Here is a 22,098-nt window from a genome sequence, read left to right on the forward strand (position 1 = left end):
TTTAAATCCCAGCGGAAGACTCACGACTTCAGTTTAGCACACCCTGACTAGAGCTGCTGATTAACTGTACAGACTGCATCTCTGTTGTTAGTCATTAGCACTAAAACATAAGTAACATCCATCCATTTTCCAACCCGCTGAAACCAAACACAGGGTCACGGGGGTCTGCTAGAGCCAATCCCAGCCAACACAGGGCACAAGGCAGGAACCAATCCCGGGCAGGGTGCCACATAAGTAACATGATAGTTCTAATTTGTTGCTAAACCTCACCTATTCTGTTTCTCTTCTCGGTACTCAAATGTGGCACTTGGTGTTACGGCCCACCTGCCAAGTTGTTTTGCCTGCCTAAGGTAAAGTCATCCCTAATGGAGGATCATAGGAATCGTGGGGTATAGGAGTCCTGTCATCAGATTGGCTGGCCCAGCGCTGTTCAGCTGTGGAATGGCCAATAGGGGGAGGCAGCTTGATTGCTGAGGTCTCCAGGACTCTAAACAAATCAGAATCATATTATGTGATATCATCCATCCATCCATCCATCCATTTTCCAACCCGCTGAATCCTAACTACAGGGTCACGGGGGTCTGCTGGAGCCAATCCCAGCCAACAACAGGGCACAAGGCAGGAACCAATCCCGGGCAGGGTGCCAACCCACCGCAGATGTGATATCATCTACTGTTAAATTCTGCTCCATACTTTACAGTATAAATTTTTATACTGTTTTTGAGGATTTGTTCTGTTCTGTGTATTGCATTGTATTGACCTCCTCCTTTTTGACACCCACTGCACGCCCAGCCTACCTGGAAAGGGGTCTCTCCCTAAACTGCCTTTCCCAAGGTTTTTTTGGGAGTTTTTCCTTGTCTTCTTAGAGAGTCAAGGCTGGGGGGCTGTCAAGAGGCAGGGCCTGTTAAAGCCCATTGCTGCACTGCTTGTGTCATTTTGGGCTACATAACAAATAAATTGTATTGTATTGTATTGTAAGATTAAGCAACACATGGCAGGAACAGAAGTTTAAATGGACAGTCAACATGGGTTCAGGCGAGGGGGGTCATGATTTACTATTAGGCTGGAATTCTACAAGGAAGCAACAAAAGGATACGAGCAGAGTGAAAGTTAAGAGTGGTGACCGGGGGGGGGGGGGCAGTGCTGGAGGCATCGCTATTTTTAATATCTATAAATGATTTGGACAGGAATAAAAGTAACAAGCTGGTTGCTCAATCAATCAAAGGAACCAGGACAGCATAAAGGCTTGGTCAGATTTGTGGACGAAATTTAATGTCAGTAAATGTAAAGTATTACACGTAGGAAGTAAAAATGTAAGGTTGAAAATCTAAAGTCCACCTCATGAGAAGGATTTATGAGCCATAGTGGACTCGACACTATCAATTGCCAGACAATGTCTAGAAGCCTTTAAGAAGGCTAACAGAATGCTTTATTATATAGCACCTTTATGTGTGGAGTACAACTGCAAGAAGGTTCTTCTCAAGGTTTATAACACACTGGTGAGGCCTCATCTGGAGTACTGTGTGCAGTTTTGGTCTCCAGGCTACAAAAAGGACATAGCAGCACTAGAAAGAGTCCAGAGAAGAGCGACGAGACTGATTCCAGGGCTACAGGGGATGAGTTATGAGAAAAGATTAAAAGAGCTGAGCCTTAAGGAGATGAAGAGGAGACCTGACTGAAGTGTTTAAAACGATGAAGGGAATTAGTCCAGTGGATCGAGATGGTGACTTTAATATGAGTTCATCAAGAACACGGGGACACAGCTGGAAACTTGTTCAGGATAAATGTCGCTCAAACATAAGGAAGTTTTTCTTCACACAGAGACCAACACACACACACACACACGGAATAAGTGACCAAGTAGTATGGTGGACAGTAGAACTTTAGGGACTTTCAAAACTCAACTTGATGCTATTTTAGCAGATGGGGACAGTGAGCTTTGCTGGGCTGAATGGCCTGTTCTCGTCCAGATTGTTCTAATGTTGTAATCTCTCAGTCTTGCCCACCCAGTCAATAAACAGCCATCTTGCAAAGATCAACATAGCTTAGTCCTTCTTACTGGATAACTTTTAAAAATAAATCCAATACTGCCGTGCATTTCTGGATTGACACAACTAAGGTCGGAAATGATAAATGATAGCATATTTAGTTAGGACTGGGCTCCAATTAACGTCAGCCATCGGTTGGAACAAAACCCCGCATCCGCTGAAGCCCCCCATGGACTGAACGGAGCAACTAAGGAGTTAAGCATTAAAAATAGAACACAGGCATCTGGCACATTTGTTATCTTTTATTGCAAAATACAACGTATTTTTAACATTATTAATTTTTTTCAGTAACAAACCCTTGGCGACTTACTGCAGTTGGCACGTTAGTTTACGGTCTTGAAGTTGCTGCTCTGTCTGAAATACGTAAATTGACAAAAGATAATTAATTTTAATGCTTTAAATGCAAATCACATAAGAGCAACATCTTCCTTTTGTGAAAAGGCTTCTGAAAAAATAATCCGTGTGCAAGTTACCATAAGTCCCATTGTATGTCAATAACGCAAAATCTATTTAAGTTATTAGAAAAAACAAAAAACGGTATGGCTTATGCAAGGAGGTGGACAATCCCAAGGGGACTGTCCAAGGCTTCAGAGACTCCGAGTATGGAAGCACAAGGAAAACTGTGATCACTATGAGCACCCTGGCCGGAGTCTGCTTTTGATCGTTGTTCAAGGCGTCTGGCCTGGCACTCACACGCCAGAATCCACATACATACCATTAATTAAGTAGTCCACTTGTGTATAATCCTTCTTTTTGTAACTTTCATAAGCTTGTGAAACGAAAAGGCCGACACTAACAAGAAAGAAAAGAAGGCCAAAGAGAAACACCGCAAGAAGAGAGCCTGTGTCCACCACTTGTGTAGCCAGAGGCCCCACTGACAGAGAGCCACCTTTATCCTCTACAGGCTCTCTTATTTCTGTGGTTGCTTCAGGAACGACTTTAGAGACTATTTTAGGCTGGTCTGTTGCTTCTGAGGTTCTTAAATTATTTGGTACAGCTGAGGTCATGATTGATGGCAATATCTTTTCAGTGGTAAGTATGGTTTTCTTGGTAGATGGAGTGGTCGTCATCTCCTTGGTGGTATTGGTGGCTGTTTTGGTCGTTGTCGTCGTTGTCGTCTCCTTGGTGGTATTGGTGGCTGTTTTGGTCGTTGTCGTCGTCTCCTTGGTGGTATTGGTGGCTGTTTTGGTCGTCGTTGTCGTCTCCTTGGTGGTAGGGGTGGCTGTTTTGGTCGTCGTCGTCGTCTCCTTGGTGGTAGGGGTGGCTGTTTTGGTCGTCGTCTCCTTGGTGGTAGGGGTGGCTGTTTTGGTCGTCGTCGTCGTCTCCTTGGTGGTAGGGGTGGCTGTTTTGGTCGTCGTCGTCGTCGCCGCCGTCACCTCCTTGGCGGCAGGGGCGGCCGCCGTCACCTCCTTGGCGGCAGGGGCGGCCGCCGTCACCTCCTTGGCGGCAGGGGCGGCCGCCGTCACCTCCTTGGCGGTAGGGGCGGCCGTTTTGACCGTCAGCTCCTTGGTGGTTGGGGTCATCCCTGGTTGCACTACTGGCACAGTAGTGCCATGCTCTTTTGTAGTTAATGTTTCCATTGTAGTCACCAGAGTATGGGGAGTTTTGATTCTGTTTTGTTCTCCTTTATTATCTGCTGGCTCTGTGCTGGAAGTAAGGATGGCTGCTGGAAAGTGATCTGTTGGGTTCACTTTAGGTAAAAACGTACTTGTAGATGTTAGGGGTATCATCTTCTTTGGATTGTCGGGAGGTTGCATTTTTTTGTTCACCTCTGCAGTCTCAGTTGTCTGAACACTCTTCTTGTCTGAAGATGGTGAAAAAGTGGTCAAAACTGTGGACTGGCCCTGGGTGGCCAGTTTGGTGACATTAGTGGACTGAGTTGTGGGTCTAGAAGATGGGGCAGCAGAGCTGGACGTCTTGCTTGTTGGCTGTGGAGGTTTTTTAGAAGGGTCTAAGTTAGCGGTGCCTGTCTCTTCGGTTTTCTTTGATGCTGTGGCTTTTGCAGGATTGTTTTTTTCTGTTGAAGACGGTGATGATTCAGATGGCACATCAGAGGTTTTCACTGGGGTCACAAAAGAAAATGATAAAATAAAGAATGAAAGTTTACTAGGAGGGCATTACGAGGGTTTATAATTAGAAACTAAAGGTGGAGCACATCTTAAAACTTATTCATGGATAATAGCAGCAGTGCTGACCTAAACAACTGACAGGCAGCTGTGTGACTTTGAGCTCTAGTTTTATATCCATTCCGGGGCAAACTAGTGGGATTCATAAAATATTTGGACCCCTTCACTCTTTTCAGGTTTAATCATCTTGCAGCCTTTAATTATTTATAGTGCCTGATGGATGACCCTACCGCTCTGGGCTTGGAAATTTTATTGGTTGTCAAAAATGGAAAAAATGTGGGTATTAAAAATAAAAGTGATCCCATAGCATTAAAAGTCAAGGCGGAAGGAAAGAATTTAGGTGACCTACACTTTAAATCGCACATTAACCAGAGTACTAGCACAGCATTAAGGAACATTGCAAAAGGTAAACGTCTTATAACACTGAAAGAGGCAACTAAATTGATCACATTTTTGTTTTTAGTTGACTTGATTACTGTAAGGCACTCCTTAACAGGACCACCAAACAAAGACCTCAATCAGCTGCAAGTAGTGCAGAATGCAGGAACAAGAATTTTAACATCACACCAGTCTTAGCATTGTTACATTTGTTGCCTGTGTCCTTTAGAATGGATTTTAAAATACTACTAATGGTATATAAAGCTTTAAATGATTGTGATCTTTAATACACCTTAGACTTTCTAATATCAGTCTTCTTGTAATTCCATGAGCCAAGCATAAAAGAAGTGGGGAGTAGCCTTTTGTTGTTAGGCACCAAAAATCTGGAAAAAGTTACCAATAAAGGATACCCCTGTCCTACACTGAGCCTGTTTTGCTCTGGGTAAGTAGCTAGAGGGCGGGCTTAGGACAGCTGTTGTCAGGGAGGGCCCACCTCCTAGGGCTCCACCCACAAAGCACAAGGAATATCAGCACATTTAAATGGAAGGAATGAATTATAAACATAGAAATTACATGAAAATATGGACAATAATTTAAAAACAACACAAAGAAGTGTTTCTACAGAGCAGACCTTAAGGAAGCAATGGTCTAAAATATGTTTTGCCACTCATACTCACTTTGGATCTGTGTGATATCTTCTGAAGTTAAATCCTGACAGGCCCCTTTATCTTTGCAGTACAGTGTGTGGCACATCCCAGAGATGTATGTAGACCAGTTGCACTTCTCATTATTCTTTAAAGGTAAATCTGAATGAAAAAAAAGAAATAAAAACATGTCATACGTGTGAACCCAGTGTTGCATAAAGTACATTTTTTAAGTGTGTCCAACAAGCGTTTACTCCACAGATATACCAGTTTTATGTTGGGAAATGCGCTGTGGGAAAGTTGTCCTGCCTAAGCCATGAATGCATTGTGCGATTTTGGCATGATTTTAAGGCAGATTCGCAGTTGCCGACCAATTTTGTGAGTCAGTCCGAATTTCACCTTCACTGGTCATTGTTTCTTGCGCATTATGAAAGGAGTTGCGATGCCCGATTCCATCTTAGGATGGGATTGTTGTACGATCTGAAGAATACCCATCATGTCGGGAAACTCAGTCAGCTTTCTTGTTGTGCGAGCAGCCTTAAATGCTGATTTTCTGATGTCACCATCAAATTTCCTGAAATTCATCATGTAACAACCACTGTCAAACTCATTTCCACCTTTTTGATTTCAAAAAGCTAAATAATATATAGCAAGACATATACAACTAAATGGCCAATGACAAAAGTATCTTCGGAAGCATTGCATCAAGCATGTGCACCTGGGGGTCATCTTCCTGGCTCTACTGAGGTAAGCAGTACAGTGATCCCCCGCTATATCGAGGTTCAGCTATCGCGCCCCCGCTATATCGTGGATTTTTCTGTGGAACATATCTAACATTTAAGCAATACAGTAAATCATTAAATATACGTACATTATACACTACGGTAGACAGAGTTTTGCGTTACAGTATCCAGATTTCTTACAAGGCCCGTTATTGCCTGAAAGAGAAGACTCAACCAGTCAGAGCAGGATTTTCATTTTCTTGGGCTCTGATTGGCTGCTGCTAACATGTTGTAATCTCGCTAGAACAGCGAGCGTGGGTCCCTGACGAATCTCAGTTCTCTGCGTTCGTGTAACACGTAGATGATTGGGATCCCAAAATGCTTCGGGCGTTGCAGTTTAACAACGCCGTTGATGCAGCCATTAAAGTCTATAAAAACCAACTTGCCTAAAACAAGAAGCAATGCCAAGCAACTGCCTATAACGATGTTCCTTACCCCAACAAACTAAGAAGACACGCCTATGCCTTCAGCAGAAGTTGCCATCCAGCAGTAGGAAGATACCAATCCTAAACCACCTGAAGGCGATCCTTCAGAAGAGCTATAAATACTCTGCTTTGCTGTGCAGTACGTACTCATCACCTTCATCACCTACATACATACTTCATCGTGTACTGCACAGCTAATTCATCATCATCATCATTCAAGTTATGGAGTGTATCTTCACTGGTAAGTAGCCATGCTGAGCTTAAAATGTTCTTATATTTACATATTCCATTACGTAAACAGAGAGAGAGAGAGAGATGTGTATATTATATACAGTAATCCCTCGCTATATCGCGCTTCGCCTTTCGCGGCTTCACTCCATCGCGGATTTTATATGTAAGCATATTTAAATATATATCGCGGATTTTTTGCTGGTTCGCGGATTTCTGTGGACAATGGGTCTTTTAATTTCTGGTGCATGCTTCCTCAGTTGGTTTGCCCAGTTGATTTCATACAAGGGATGCTATTGGCAGATGGCTGAGAAGCTACCCAGCTTACTTTTCTCTCTCTCTTGCGCTGACTTTCTCTGATCCTGACGTAGGGGGATTGAGCAGGGGGGCTGTTTGCACAACTAGACGATACGGACGCTTGTCTAAAAATGCTGAAAGATTATCTTCACGTTGCTACCTTCTGTGCAGCTGCTTCCTGAAGCGACATGCTGCACGGTGCTTCGCATACTTAAAAGCCAAACAGCCCTATTGATTTGTTTGCTTTTCTCTCTCTCTCTCTGACAGTCACTGCTCCTGATGCGCACTCCTTTGAAGAGGAAGATATGTTTGCATTCTTTTAATTGTGAGACGGAACTGTCATCTCTGTCTTGTCATGGAGCACAGTTTAAACATTTGAAAAAGAGACAAATGTTTGTTTGCAGTGTTTGAATAACGTTTCTGTCTCTCTACAACCTCCTGTGTTTCTGCGCAAATCTGTGACCCAAGCATGACAATATAAAAATAACCATATAAACATATGGTTTCTACTTCGCGGATTTTCTTATTTCGCGGGTGGCTCTGGAACGCAACCCCCGCGATGGAGGAGGGATTACTGTATGCACATATATACACACATGCATACATATACACACACATACATATATACACACATACCATATTTACGTGTGTACCACGTGCACATTTTTCCCCGAAAATTATCATTAGAAAATCAGGTGTGCATCATACACGAGGAAATTTTTTTCTGTAATGTTTACTTCCTCTGCTTGGGCTCTCTCTCTCTCTCTCACAAAAACAGAAGTGCATTTCACGGAAAACGTGCCCTAGACGCTTTCTATACAATCACAACACACATTGTACACTGGGCAAATTTTTTTCGCGATTTTCTTTGTAAAAATTAGGGTGCACATCTTACACGAGGGCGCGTGGTACACGAGTAAATACGGTATACATTACATATTATTATTATTACTACATTACTCATGTCCTTAGCTCGACAACCACATATCATATGTGTTTACAAAGTGTGTTTTAATAAGTTTACTATAAAAAAATGTTGATTTATATGGTCTTTCTATATCGTGGATTTTCTCCTGTTGCTGATGGGTCTGAAACATAATTTCCGCATTAGGCGGGCAATCACTTGTATTTAAAAACCCGCGAAGTCGTGAATCCGCGAAAAGTGAACCGCGAAGTAGTGAGGGATTACTGTACACCATTTATTGCATAACTATTGCGGATTTTCACCTATCGCTGATGGGTCTGGAACGTAACTTCTGTGACAGGCGGGGGATCACTGCACCACCCTGTGACGAGAGGGGACCCTGTCGCTAACATGGTCTTCTTTTTCACCTGCAATTCTAACAGACAGCCCCAAGATGGCTCCGTCCACCCCCTTCTGGTTTGGACGCAATAAAAATTGGCAAGTCCCCAGAAGTTGGCGGCTCATTCTGGAACCCACTGGTGAAGGAGACAGAACTGTCACTAATGATGCCTTGTATGACACCTTTAGTTGGTGTCTTTGGCTGTACTTAAGATTAATTCCTGTGCACACAAATTTCTTAACATGTGTTTTTGTGGCTCAACGTCCATGATTGAATGGGGTAGCCTGGCTGATGCCCCAACTATTCTTGCTGGCTCTCTCACAGTCTGTCCACCGGTCACAGTAGACTCTAAGGCCAAGTTTATACTTCACGCGACGCATGCTCCAGCGGACGCTCCTGCTTCACCAAGTGTTTTACCGTTTATACTTGTGAGCGTACTTTACAGTACGTAAATCTGGAAGAATCTACCAGGTGGCAGTGCAAGATATCATCACTGCGAGAACAGGTTCGGCTGTGCTATGTTGTAAATTGCCTGGAACACCCATTAAATTCCGATGACACCTTACCGCAATATTTCTGAAAAGGACGTTTAATGATTAAATCCATCAATCCAGGGATATGCCCGTTCTAGCTAGCATTGGGCATGAGGCAGAAACAATCCCTGGATGGGGCATCAGCTCATCACAAGGTGAATATAAGCACTCACATACACCGGCGTCATTTTAGTGTCACCAAATCTGCATATCTTTGGAAGGAAACCGTAGCACACTGTGGAAACCCAGCAGGAAAACACGCAGACTCCAGGCAGGGAATACCAGCAACGTGACTCCCTGCGAGACAGCAATGCTACCGCTCTGCCACCGTGTCACCTCCATGTGTGCAATTATTAACAGTATTTAGTATTTAAATGAAATTAATGATTTATTTGTAAAATGTAACACACAAGCATTTCATCATGAAAGTAATATCAAGTATAAATCTAAGGATTCTAAATGTGCGGAGAGCTGGGGTATCAGAAATGTAATGTGTTCTGTGTGGTGATCTATTGCTGTTAACCGCTGCTGTCAGGTCAGGAGGAAGCCCCAGAAGCTCGTAGCGATTAATAACTGGGATGACGTTTACGACGGTCTGCTTTAATGATAAAGTAAACTACAAGGTTAAAGTGGACATTTTGAGATTAAAGCTGAAATGTCCACTTTAACCACAAACTACACCTTTTCACCATGTCCTTAATTTTTTTTCTCTGTGGCTCAAATACAGAGCTGTACATAATGTTACTGTTGTGACGTTGCAAAAAAAAAAAAAAAAAAGTCGGTACAGAAGACGGTAGGTGAGATTTTTAAAATGTATCGTGTCATTATGATGGGGAATATAAAAGGCATCTGTATGTTGGCATTTTGCTTCACCACATTGAAGCATTCATCAAACATTGACACACGCGCACACCGATCCCGTAGGATCTGCAAAGCGACTTTCTGTCACATGTGGATAGTAAACAGAGACTCTGACGTCACAGTCCAACTTTTATCACACTGCGCCCCCCGGCGTTTTGCTGGTACTGCAACTCACGCATGCGTCGCGTTCATTTCTGAGGAAGAGCTCAGAGGACGCGTCAACGCTGGGAACGCGTGGCAGCCATGATGTGTGTGCGTACACATTCTGAACATGAAGTTTAAACAAGCCCTAAAAACCCAAAATAAATACGCAACAGTAAAATAACCTCATATTTGTAATCACTGACATTGAAATAGTCATAAATGATACCCCACATGCTTATGTTTGAAATTTGCTGTTTTTAAACTTTCTGGGTGTGGTTCTTAGAGGACTAGGACCACCAGTAAAGGAATCAAATGTCAAAAATATGATCATATTTATGATCAGTAACCTCAAAATAGCATAAAATGACACTTCAAATGACTACATAAACAATCCTCTGTATTACTTTGTGAAAAGGGGTAACTTTGACCCCCTTGTATCTCATTTTGGTGGTGAACCCCCAAGGTTAGTTGATGTCACCTGCACATTTTTTTAATATATATTTTTATTGACTTGAATTTGAAGCAAATAACAAACCAAAATTTAATTCCTTCTGATCATTTTTGCTGAAGACACCTCTTGGTTTCCTCGCCATCATAAGGGTGTAATACCCTGCACAAAATCTGCTCCAAAATAGCCTAAAAATGAAGGTTTTTCGGGTCTAGATGGGCAAAAATAGGTGGAACCTCAAAAAAACTTGTTGAACGGTAGCAATCTTGGCATTACACGTTCCAGGTAATAGTGGCTACCCATCCAGATGCCTTTCCCAGACCCCCAGAAGATGATCTTACGAGGTCAGTTGCAGGGGTCTTTCAGTTGGCCAGTTCACTGAGAAGTGACAACAGGTACTCTTAACTGATTAAAAACCAAAAAAGTTCACTGAAAATGTGCAGCACTGGCCCTCTTCAAAGGGAACTGAAATGCAGCCGGTACATCATATTGAACACTTTTGAGGTTTAATATGTTAATCACATCAAGGCACATTATAATAACGGAATTATTATAGTTCATCTCACCAAGCTGTTATTGTAATAATGTAGGCGAGTTGTCATTTAGCTGATTTGGCTGCAATTCCCTACTTGATCAACGGTGTTGTCATTTCCCAGTTTTGCCAAAATGTTGCGTATGCATGGGTGGGAGGTGCCGTAAATATACGCATGTTTCCCCCTTGAAGTTTACTTTGATAAATCCTGTCGTTTGTGTGGGAAGTTTAAAATAAGCATACGCAACTTCCCTCGCAAGTGGCAGGATTTATAAAAGGAGTCCTCCGCCCATCCAAATTCTGCATATTTAAGTCTAGGCCTGTATAGTCAACCAGAATCACAATCATTGACTTTAGAAGATCCAAATGAGGCCTCCAAGGCCTTCATCTCACATATTTTATCACTCGCATAATTTTACCACATTTCCGGGCAAAAACGGCAAACTTATCCATTTAAAATTAAACCTAATGTACAGTTCAACACAACAAAGTATGCAAAAGTAAAGTTGTAGTGGTGCTACATGAATGGGGGCATCTTAAGGGTCACGTCTTTTATAGCATTGTCCCGTTTAAATAGTCAGTCGTGTCTGTTTAAATGTTTTCCCCTTGATGACAAAGAGGGAAGGAGAGTGCTGTGAAACCGTGACCCCTCGAGGTAATTATCCCTGTTCAATCATTGATTCCAATTGGGTCATTTCTTATAAACAAGAGGACGAAAGAAAACAAAACAGTTACAATCCGGACACTACACCAAAGAAAGAACGCTGATACAGAATTTATACCTTTTTCTCGCTTGCTGCTTTTGAAGCCAGACATTTAACTGTATCACCACAGCTACTCGAAGCCCAGATTCTGGATCATACCGACACGCCGAGGACAGCACGGTGAGACTGTTTGTTGTTATTTAGAGAAGGAGTAAACAACCATTTCATCTGTGTGTTAATTACTGTGACAGGTTCGCTCTCATTAATCATCTTCCATTTAATCTTTTGGACTTTTATGTGTGTTTCGTGTTTTCCGTGTGTCCTATTTGTTTCATGTTCAGTGTAGGGACAAGGGAGTGTTTGTATTGTATATTTATTGCTGCACTTTATTATTATTATTACATACCACCATTCACTTTTGGGGTTGTGTGTTATGTTGGGGCTGGTTGGAGGGGGGAGAAAATCATTTCTTTTTATTAATATATATTCACCTTATTTGTAGCTGCAGGAGTGTAAGGTGAGTTCAAGCACGGGTAAAACGCATGCCGAAAGAAGTCTCTCAGTCCAAAAGTTTGTTTCAAAATATTTAGTGAAAATTCAAAGCAAACAATCCACACAAGAAAAAAGTTGTTACCCACGTAGAATAAAAGGAAAAAAAAAGAGAACAAAAAATGTATCTTGTCTAAACTTAGCTTTTCTTGTAAAACTTTAGTTGTTTCTGTACTTAAGGATTCTTAACTTCTTCTGTACGCTTTAAATGTACGGTGCAGCACTTTCAATTACATGCTTCATCTTACATGTTACTTGGCACACAAGGTACAAAAGGCACTGTTTAAAAACCATGTGCCCTCTACACTTTACACATGGCAAGGCTGATCACTAATTGAGAATAATGTTTGGTTAGATAAGCTAGAAATAGTTAGAATATACCAATTCAATTCAACTTATGGGGGTTACAGGAACCTCCCATAGATTATGCACTAACATTTAGTAAAGCATTTATGTATCTTATGTAAATAGCAAATGGCTCTTACAATATTATTTTACATACCGTTTGCCTTTTTGCTTGTTTAATCGTTTGGGGGGGAGTGATTTGGAAGAAGTACAGCTTGTCTGGTCTAACGATCCCTCTTTTGCCAGGCCACGGGTCTTGGTGGTGTAGCTGCCGCTCTGGACGTTTGGGTCGGCCGTTACAGTAGTCTGTATATTATCTGAATACACTGTATATTGATTTTGAAAAAATGTATCTCTTCAGGACGACTTCAAGGACTGACCATCTCTCTACCCGACTATGAAATGCCCAGTTTGGCAGGACATGTGCAGCATCCAAACAGAATTCTGTCATGCTCAGAATTTTACTTTTCTCAAATGATGTCAGATGATGATGATGTCCATGTTTCTTGGCACCTTTCCCCATTTAATGCTACAGCATTCCTGACATCCTGGCCCGTCTCTGAACTCTCTGTCTTGAGTATACACTGCATGTCCGCAGATTGGAGGTATTCCCAGCCGGAGCATTGGTTTACTGCAGTGGGAATTACAATTTGACTGCCTAACTCTCTTATTAACTGCCATCCAATTTTCAATTATGTGGATTTGCTGTGGTCACTCAGGACAAATCCATTCTTTGGTAACAACAAGATTCCAGGGCTAACCAAGGTCTTTAGTTCTTCAGATGTCTGCGGAAAGCCTGGATGTCTCCATTTAAGCTCATCATCTTGTACAAACTCACAGTCTCGTCTCACTGCCTGGATAACATCCCGGAAGAGCACCTGCTCAGCCCATGTTCTTGTGTAGCGCTGGCTCAAGTACGGTACGTGTTTATTAGATGTGTTATTTTTATGTTTTGTTATATAGTATTTTGTAGGTTATGTTATTAATCATATTTTTGACTACTGTATGGGTTATTTGCTGTGTTAATGTGTTATGGGCTCTGTACCCTTAATATAGAGTTTCAGGGGGTGGTGCCATCATGACGGACAGCTGGAGAACCGCCCTCTTGCCTTTATATTTCCAGATCCCCCAGATTCTCATAGAGTTTTGTTGTGGACGCATTGCTTTGTAAGTACTTTTGCAGATTTTTTTTTTCGGGGGGGTCGTCTTTTTCCTGATGGTACAGTGGTAGTGCTGCTGCAGTAAGGAGACCGAGGTTTGTGTCCTGGGTTCTCCCTACGTGGAATGTGCTTGTTCTCTCCATATCTGTGGGGTTTATTCCGGGCACTATGGTTTCCTCCCACAGTCCAAAGATATGCAGGTTAGGTGGACTGGCGATGCTAAATTGGCCCTAGTATGTGGTTGTGGTGTATGAGGGGGTGCGTATTCACCATGTACAGGGTTTGTTTCTGCCTTGTGCCCCATGCTAGCTGGGATGGACTCCAGCAACTTCCATGAACCTTTTAGTGGGTTAGAAAATGACCGACTTCTTCCCATGCGTCCCTAATATGGATGTGAGCCGCACTGGTACACCATAAGGAAACGGCATGTCTGTTTTTCACTTCACCTTGTATACTTTAGACTAAAAATATACCGGGGGTCATGTCATGTGCAGAAATTCAGATGATTCTGCACTAATGAGGTGGATTGATAAGGGGACACGACAGAGGAGTAGTCAGGTAAAGAACTGAGAATTGTCTGCAACTCAGCCTCGCCAAAAGCAAGGAGGATATGGCCTGTCGCAACAGCAAAGAGTCTCTGTGTTTTGTCAGTGGAGTGCAGATGGTGCACTGCTGCAAGTACTTGGGGGTCCCACAACAATGGCAGACTGGACTTACCCCATACAATAGAGGACAGCTGACCCTGTTCTCTTAGGGGACAGCGCTCATTTAATGTGTGCTGTGAAATTACATAGTCTGTAACTATGGAACTGACCGATTTTCTAGGAGTTTTTGATCCTTCTACATTTTGTCTGTTTTTAAATTTTTCTTCCTAACTTGGCTACCAGACAGACACACAGACACTTGTTCTTTTATTGAGGTAGATAAGTGGATTTCAGTCAGTCTGACAGTTGCTCTCCGTTGGGTGTACTTGCGGTTCAGCATCAATTGGAATGTATTCTGTCGTAATAAAATGAAATGCATTCTTCATTCCAACAGATGGCACATCACAAACATTAGCACTGCTTTTACAAATTACATACCAAATGGAATATAACAGAGACATGTGCATTGCATTTGTCAATCCAACAGGTGGCACTTCACAAACATTTGTACTAATAAAATGCATTGCAGTTGTCATTCCAACAGACAGCACAGCACAAACTTTAGCACTGCTTTTAAAAATCCCATACCAAATCGCATATAATAGACACTTATGCATTGCATTTGAAATTCCAACAGATGGTGAATCACAAACATTTGTAGTAATAACATGCATTGCGGTCCTCCCTGCGTGGAGTTTACATGTTCTCCCCGTGTCTGCGTGGGCTTCCTCCCACAGTCCAAAGACATGCAGGTTAGATGCATTGGTGATCCTAAATTGTCCCTAATATGTGTGCGCCTTGCGGTGGGCTGGCGCCCTGCCCGAGGTTTGTTTCCTGCCTTGTGCCCTGTGTTGGCTGGGATTGGCTCCAGCAGACCCCCGTGACCCTGTAGTTAGGATATAGCGGGTTGGTAATGGATGGATGGAAGCATGTTGTGTGCAGCACAGATATCAATCAGAAGCTGAATCATCCTTTTCTTCTTCTTCATATTGCGAGGTTTCTGAACTCTTTTGGGACCCCCACCCCAACGGGAACGTCACGCTGAACTGCGTCCCGAAGTGCAACTGCCAAGTCTGTGGAAGATTGTTTGTTCGTTGCCGGGGCAGGTGCAGTGAGGCGCCACAGAAGCAAATCCTAAAAGATAGGGGTCGCGCTATAAGTCCCTGTCTTGCACCCCAAAACATGAGGCTGAGTCTCAGTACTTTAGCAAAACCAGCTTTATTCAGCTTGAAACAGGAACAGCAGGGTTATTTATCGTAGCGCGGTCTGCCACTGTCCTATACACAGACACAGCAGTCAGGCAGGGTTATGCGAAAAGTAATACTGTGCTCTGCATTTACAATGTTCCTTGCATCACCCATCGAGATCTTTTCTGTTTGCTTCGGCGGAGAGCCACGTTGGCCCGGTAACAGATAAACAGTCGTCCACAGACGCGGTGATCGCACTTTGGGACACTATTCGGCGTGTTGTCCAGTTCGGGGGGTCCCAAGAGAGTTTACAAACCTCACATTTTCTTGAATGAGTGCCGCATTAATAGGAATGTTTCTGGAACGAACATCACTGAACCACATAAAAACGCCTTTTTCATCGTCTTCAAATGCAGCAGTTCGCATATGTTTGCAACCTGAGATTCTTCTTTATTTGCTCGCTCTTTCAAGAAAGTTGACAGTGTCCACGGCGAAATTCTGAATTCACTGGCAGCTTCTTTTTCTTTTTGCCAGAATCGAGAGCCGCAAAAATGTAAAGTTTTTTCTTTTTCTACTATGAACTGTTGTTTTCTCATGTCTGCCATTTCTATGGGAGGGCGACAATGAGTTAAATTCCAGTGGATGTTTTTCAGATGTTGACGAGCGATAAGCAAAAGGTATTACTGAAAACCACAGAACAAACACTCGTATCATATGGGGAAACTGTCTGGACCGTAAAAATACTTTGTTGTAATGAAAATTTCGTTGTAAAGATATTCGTTGTAACGGAATTTTAACTGTATTACACTAAGGAATGCTCTGCAATGTCACCAACTCGCTCCCACTACTCAATCAAAAGGCAGAAATAAAGACGTCCCCTGCAGACAGGAAGTGCCTTTAATACTGAGGCGCGTTACTGTTGTCCAATCCTGCTTCACGCCGCTCCCTTCCTCCAATCACGGCTGATGTTGGAACGTTCCGATTGTGTGCAACGCCACACCTCTGCAAAGCCTCTATTAAATTATTCGGTGGCCACATGAGCACACAAACGACATGATACAGCCGGACACACCAACCCTTTCTCCAGACTTGCTATAGTCAGTTACACTTTTGTCGTTTTAACTCAGGATCCCCTTCACGGAAATAATGCATGCCTTAAACTCAGAGGTGGGTAGAGTAGCCAAAAATTGTACTCAAGTAAGAGTAGCGTTACTTCAAAATAATATTACTCAAGTAAAAAGTAGTCATCCAAAAACTTATTCAAGTAACAGTAAAAAAGTATAGTGGAACCTTGGTTTGCGAGTAACTTGGTTTACGAGTGTTTTGCAAGACAGGCAAAAATTTTTAATAAATTTTGACTTGATAAACGAGCGAGGTCTTGCAGTACGAGTAGTATGTATACGCTTTGTCTGCTGAGCATCATGTGATCACAACTGAGCTGATGGTTGTTCTCACTCTCTCTCTGGCTGCGGGATTGTGGGCAATCGTTTCCTATTCTCCATCTGAGTCGGCGTGCCTCACTCATATAGTCAACATCCGTACGAGCGTATACTGTTTACTACAGCATTAGCATTGTGACTGTGTGTGCGCGCATGCATGTGTGCTGTGACATGCGAGTCCCCATCTTGCATCCTAAAACACGAAGCTGAGTCTCAGTACTTTAGCAACACCAGCTTTATTCAGCTTGAAACAGCAACAGCGCGGTTATTTATACACAGACACAGCAGTCAGGCAGGGCCCTGCACATTTATAATGTTCCTTGTATCACCCATCGACGGCAGGCGCTTATAGCATGTCCTCGATCTTTTCGGATTCGCTTTTACGGAGAACTGCTATAGCGCTGGGAGACTGCCATTCCTTTGGGACGCTCTTCCGCGTGTCGTCCCATTGGGTGCAATCCCACAAGAGTTTAGAAACTCACTCACACCAGCCATGATTCTTTTCAAAGGTAAAGTGCAAGTTAATTTGTTTTATGTATTTTTACTTTATATTTTGTATTAATCATTTTTATATGAATAGTTTTGGGTTGTGGAATGAATTATCTGAGTTTCTATTATTTCTTATAGGGAAATTCACTTTGATATACGAGTGCTTTGGACTACGAGCACGTTTTTGGAACGAATTATGCTCGCAAACCGAGGTTCCACTGTATTTGGTGAAAAGACTACTCAAGTACTGAGTAACTGTTTGATCATAATACAGGGTAGGATTCAAAAGTAATGAGCCTTTGTTCAAAAAAACTAATTTATTGAGCAAATCGGTACAACTAATTAATAGTCTTCAAAATAGGCACCTCCTGCATCAATACACTTTTGTAGGTGGTTTTTCCATGACTCGAAGGCGTCCACGTAGGCCTGTTCCGGGATGGCTGCAAGGGCTGTCTTGATATTTGCTTGGATGTCCTCAATCGAGTCGAAGTGTTTTCCTTTCAGCGCTGATTTTAAGCGCGGAAACAAGAAGTCAGAAGGCGACACGTCCGGACTGTAGGGAGGCTGGGGGACCACCGGAACGTTCACCCGGGCCAGGTAGGTGCTCACGATGAAGGCGGTGTGGCTGGGTGCGTTATCGTGGTGAAGCTTCCAGCTGTCCTTGATGTCCCTTCGCTTGCGCGCGACGCTTCTTTTCAGCCTTTTCAGGACTTCCAAGTAGTAAGCAGCATTTACGGTCTGTCCTTGCGGGACAAACTCGTAGTGGATGATCCCCTTCACTCCGAAGAAGGCAATGAGCATGGTCTTCGTCTTCAACGCGTACCGTTGCTCTAACGAACTTTCCATTCCGCCATGTAACGCACTACCGCACAGGGGTTCCCGTCAAGGCCGATCCTACGTTGCGTTGTGAAGCCAACACCCACCGTCGCCGGCAAGTGGGGCGCGCGGCGAGGTACGTTCGCGTCAGAACAAAATGAGGCTCATTACTTTTGAATCCTACCCTGTAAATGATTTATTTTTTAGAAGTGTTGTAATAAGACAGACAAAAATATAATGTGCAAATTCTACTATTTCAAAATAATAAAATAAAAAATGAGTAAAAATAAATAACATCTTTATAAAATAAAGATGCAAAAACAACACACAGTTCCAAATCCCAGTTTTTCACAACAAAGCTTTTGAAGCCAATACAGTGGAACCTCGGGTCATGAACGTCTCTGAACACGTACAAATCGGGTTACGACGAAAAAGTTCGGCAAACTTTTGTATTTGTTCACGACCACACACTCGGGTGATGAAGGAGCCAGTTTCCTTTCCGGTTCGTACGCACCGATGATTTCCGCACGTGTTCAGTCTCTCCCTGTGCAGCGAGAGAGAGAGCAAGCGCGAGCAGAAGAAGTAAAAATTACAGAAGAACTAAGTAAACATTTAGTTTACTATTACACTGTGCATTCGATGGTATAATTAACTATGTTTGTGCTTAAAAATCTTAAAAAAAATATATATATATATTTACATACAGCTCGTACGGTCCGGAACGGAATAATTGTATTTATATACAATCCTATGGGGGAAATTACTTCAGGTCATGACCAAATCGGGTTATGGCCAGAGTTTTGGAACGAATTACGGTCATGACGCGAGGTTCCACTGTACCTACAGTAGGTAACATGTACTGTATGTTTGAACAATGCAAACTACTTACAGTGACAAGATATACCGACTGTACACTGACAGTATAATACTGCATATTCACTTGCCCTCCAAATAGCACAGCTGATAGAATATAACATCAGAACAAGGCAGCTTGTACACGTACAAGAAGTCTCACTTTACCTTGACTGGCCAGTCGCGGATAGTTGACACAGTCACTGTATAATAGATGTAGGATGCTCTTTTTAAAAAAAAAAATAAAATTGAGACTGTGTCCTTATAACTGTTCTTATTTTTAAGTTCTGTAAGACATACACTGTCAGACAGATTACTGAATAATGCAGACAGAGAAGTTACTAGACAGATAAACTGGGAAGGCACTGTATAATAGAAGATATAAAACTGTCAGGAGAAAAAAAAACAGCTAGAGGGATGGATGGATAGCTAGACAGATGTGAAAGGCACTATATGACAGGTGCTGCAGAAAGGCAAGCAGGCAGTGAGAGTACATTCACATGTGAAAGGCACTAGATAAACGGTTAGATAGGGAAGGCGCTTATATAATAGGCAGACAGAGAAGGCACTAGACAGATACATAACAGTATTAGCTATATAGTAGTTTCATTTTATATATAACTAGCAAAATACCCGAGCTTCACAGCGGCGAAGTACTGCTTTAAAATTTTTATTAAGAAGAAAAGTAAACCTTTTTAAACTGAGGGAAAATATACCAATAATTATTTGTTAAGGATCTCTTTGTATACCACGTTGTCAGTTCGGCCATCCCGGTTGTAATATGACCAAGCTGTGCGCTGAGCTTACTCTTGAGCATACAACGTATAGTTGGACATGTGAAAAAGCAATCTTGCCTCAAATCAATGCCAACCTTTTGTAGGGTCTGTCCTTGAGACTTATTAATTGTCATTGCGAAGCAGAGCCTTACTGGAACTTGGAGGCGTTTGAATTGAAATGGGTTTCATCGATAACTTCGCATCCAGCTTTTGAGAGTTTAAACATTCATAAACATCAAAGTGTCAACTACTCAAATCGTCACCTGTGAATCCAAGATGTTTAAGAGGCATTGGCGGTTGTCCAAAGGTATAAAATATTTGGCCATTTCTGTACACATGAAAGCGACTACTGAACAATTCGGCGGCAGCCATCAACTCACATGCAGATCCATAGGTGAAGGGCTTAAGCATTTCACTCTTCTAGTGCTCGTGTGTAGTATAATTATCTCCTGTACCGTCATCAGTCCACACCTTGAACCTGTCCCAGTCATTCAATACATAAGACACAATGTTCCTCCGGATAACAAGAGTGAGCCTGATATGGCCGTGCAATATGTAACACAGAGAATGGAAAAGGCAGTCGCCATCTCCGGGCATGGAAACCACTTGGTAAGTGACAGTTGTTTGATCGATGGTGATCACCTCAATAGACATGTTAATGGGGGTACGATTGGAACGATAAAGGAAATGGGTACCTGAACAATGTAAACAAAGTCTAAAATACCTACACAATAACTATAATTGTAATAAACGAACAATAAAACAGCGGAGAAGCCGTGGATTAAATAAAAAGGCTGCAGTTATCAGAAGGGAGACGTGAATACTGTGGTGAAGCAAGGAAGGGAATGAAGAGACCGGAGTGATGGACAGCCTTATATAGGCAGGCAGCCAACTACGTGGGAGGCGTGGGGATGGGGTCCCAACGCCACCTCACACGGCGACCGAGCCGCAGGCTATGGACGTATATATGTACGTAAGTAGGATTCAGTTAGCGTTTGGAACCTGCGTACCAAATTTCTTGAAGATGGGCCCATAAGTAACAAAGACTGTAGAAAAGTTCAACATGGCGGCCGACAGTGGCGTCATACCACCGAAATAAGTACGTACATCAGTTTCGGTTAGCGCAGGGAAGCCGTCTACCAAATTTCGTGAAGATGGGGCCATAAATAAGAAAGTTTAACATGGCGGACGTTGTCAACCATTATGACCGTTACGCGTAGAATTTCGAAATGAAGTAAGTAAGCTGTAAGGAATGAGCCTGCCAAATTTCAGCCTTCTACCTACACGGGAAGTTGAAGAATTAGTGATGAGTGAGTCAGTGAGGGTTTTGCCTTTTATTAGTATAGATGTATATGTATTTTACAACCCGGAGAATTATGTCAAAAAGAAATACATTAAATTGTATATCAATCGACACATGTTGCATGCAGGCAAGCGGGCAGTGAGAGTGGAGATAGATGTGAAAAACGCTAGATAGATTGTATACAGCAGGCAAAAATAGCGACCACTTGGTAACAGTATTAGCTATAATCAATGAAAGCATTAATTAATCAACAGAAATAACCGCAATCGACATTTTAAACTTAACGATTTACTTTAAAAAAAACAAAAAAAAAAAAAAAAAAAACGCCCCAGCATGTCTATGAAGGCAGACGCTGCAGGCAGAGTGGCGAAAAGCGCAGAACAGCGCCCCCTGAAACGGAAGTGGTAGAAAATAGATCGCACCAGTAGTGGTTTACTACTACCATAGAGAATGAATGGGAAACGGTTTAGGGAGTGTTAGCTAAAGAATACGCGGCGGCCACGCAGGGTGCATGTTTGGAATACAGTGTATATAATGGAAAAAAAGTAACGATTCGAGTGTTGCCCAATGTAGCGGAGTAAGAGCAGCGTTTCTTCTTCACAAATGTACTCAAGTAAAAAGTATGGTGCAGGAAAAGTACTCTTAGAAGTACAATTTTTAAAAAAAGTTACACAAGTAAATATAACGGAGTAAATGTAACTCGTTACTACCCACCTCTGCTTAAACTAACACTTCACGCTTGTTATTCTGAAGTGGTGAGTGGTGATGATGCTCATGTTTTGACTGGACACATTTGAAGTCCAGTAGGCCTTTCCTGGACCTGCATATGCCCAGCAGCTGGCGTCACACAGCACAGTCCTGCTGGAGCAAAATTAAAATATTTGTTTAAAAAGGTCAGCCTTTACTTTACTAGGTGTAAGTTGTTTTACACTGGTCTTAAAACTAGTAAGGCACTGACAGGCTCATCACCACAACGAAAAAGCCGGATTATTTTTAACGCATGGAGACTTTTAATCAAGGCTGCCCCCATCACAGTTATTAGTATGTCCAAGTTGCAGTGCTATTACTTTTAGATCGCCACAGA

The 22,098-nt window shown here is 42.5% G+C and overlaps 1 protein-coding gene across 1 annotated transcript in view; it reads right to left on the reverse strand.

Annotated features, from left to right (window-relative positions):
• Positions 1-2,270: 2,270 nt before the first annotated feature.
• Positions 2,271-22,098, reverse strand: part of LOC114647371 (location of vulva defective 1-like) — a 131,633-nt gene continuing 111,805 nt past the window's right edge. Inside the window, exons 3-4 of the mRNA XM_051923478.1 lie at positions 5,230-5,358; positions 2,271-4,110 (exon numbers count right to left, since the gene is read on the reverse strand). Of these exons, the coding sequence (XP_051779438.1) occupies positions 2,738-4,110; positions 5,230-5,358 (1,502 nt within the window). The 3' untranslated portion in view covers positions 2,271-2,737. The remainder of the gene's footprint in view (positions 4,111-5,229; positions 5,359-22,098) is intronic.

The sequence above is a fragment of the Erpetoichthys calabaricus genome, chromosome 2, assembly GCF_900747795.2.
Source record: "Erpetoichthys calabaricus chromosome 2, fErpCal1.3, whole genome shotgun sequence".
In the NCBI taxonomy this organism is placed as follows: Eukaryota; Metazoa; Chordata; class Cladistia; order Polypteriformes; family Polypteridae; genus Erpetoichthys; species Erpetoichthys calabaricus.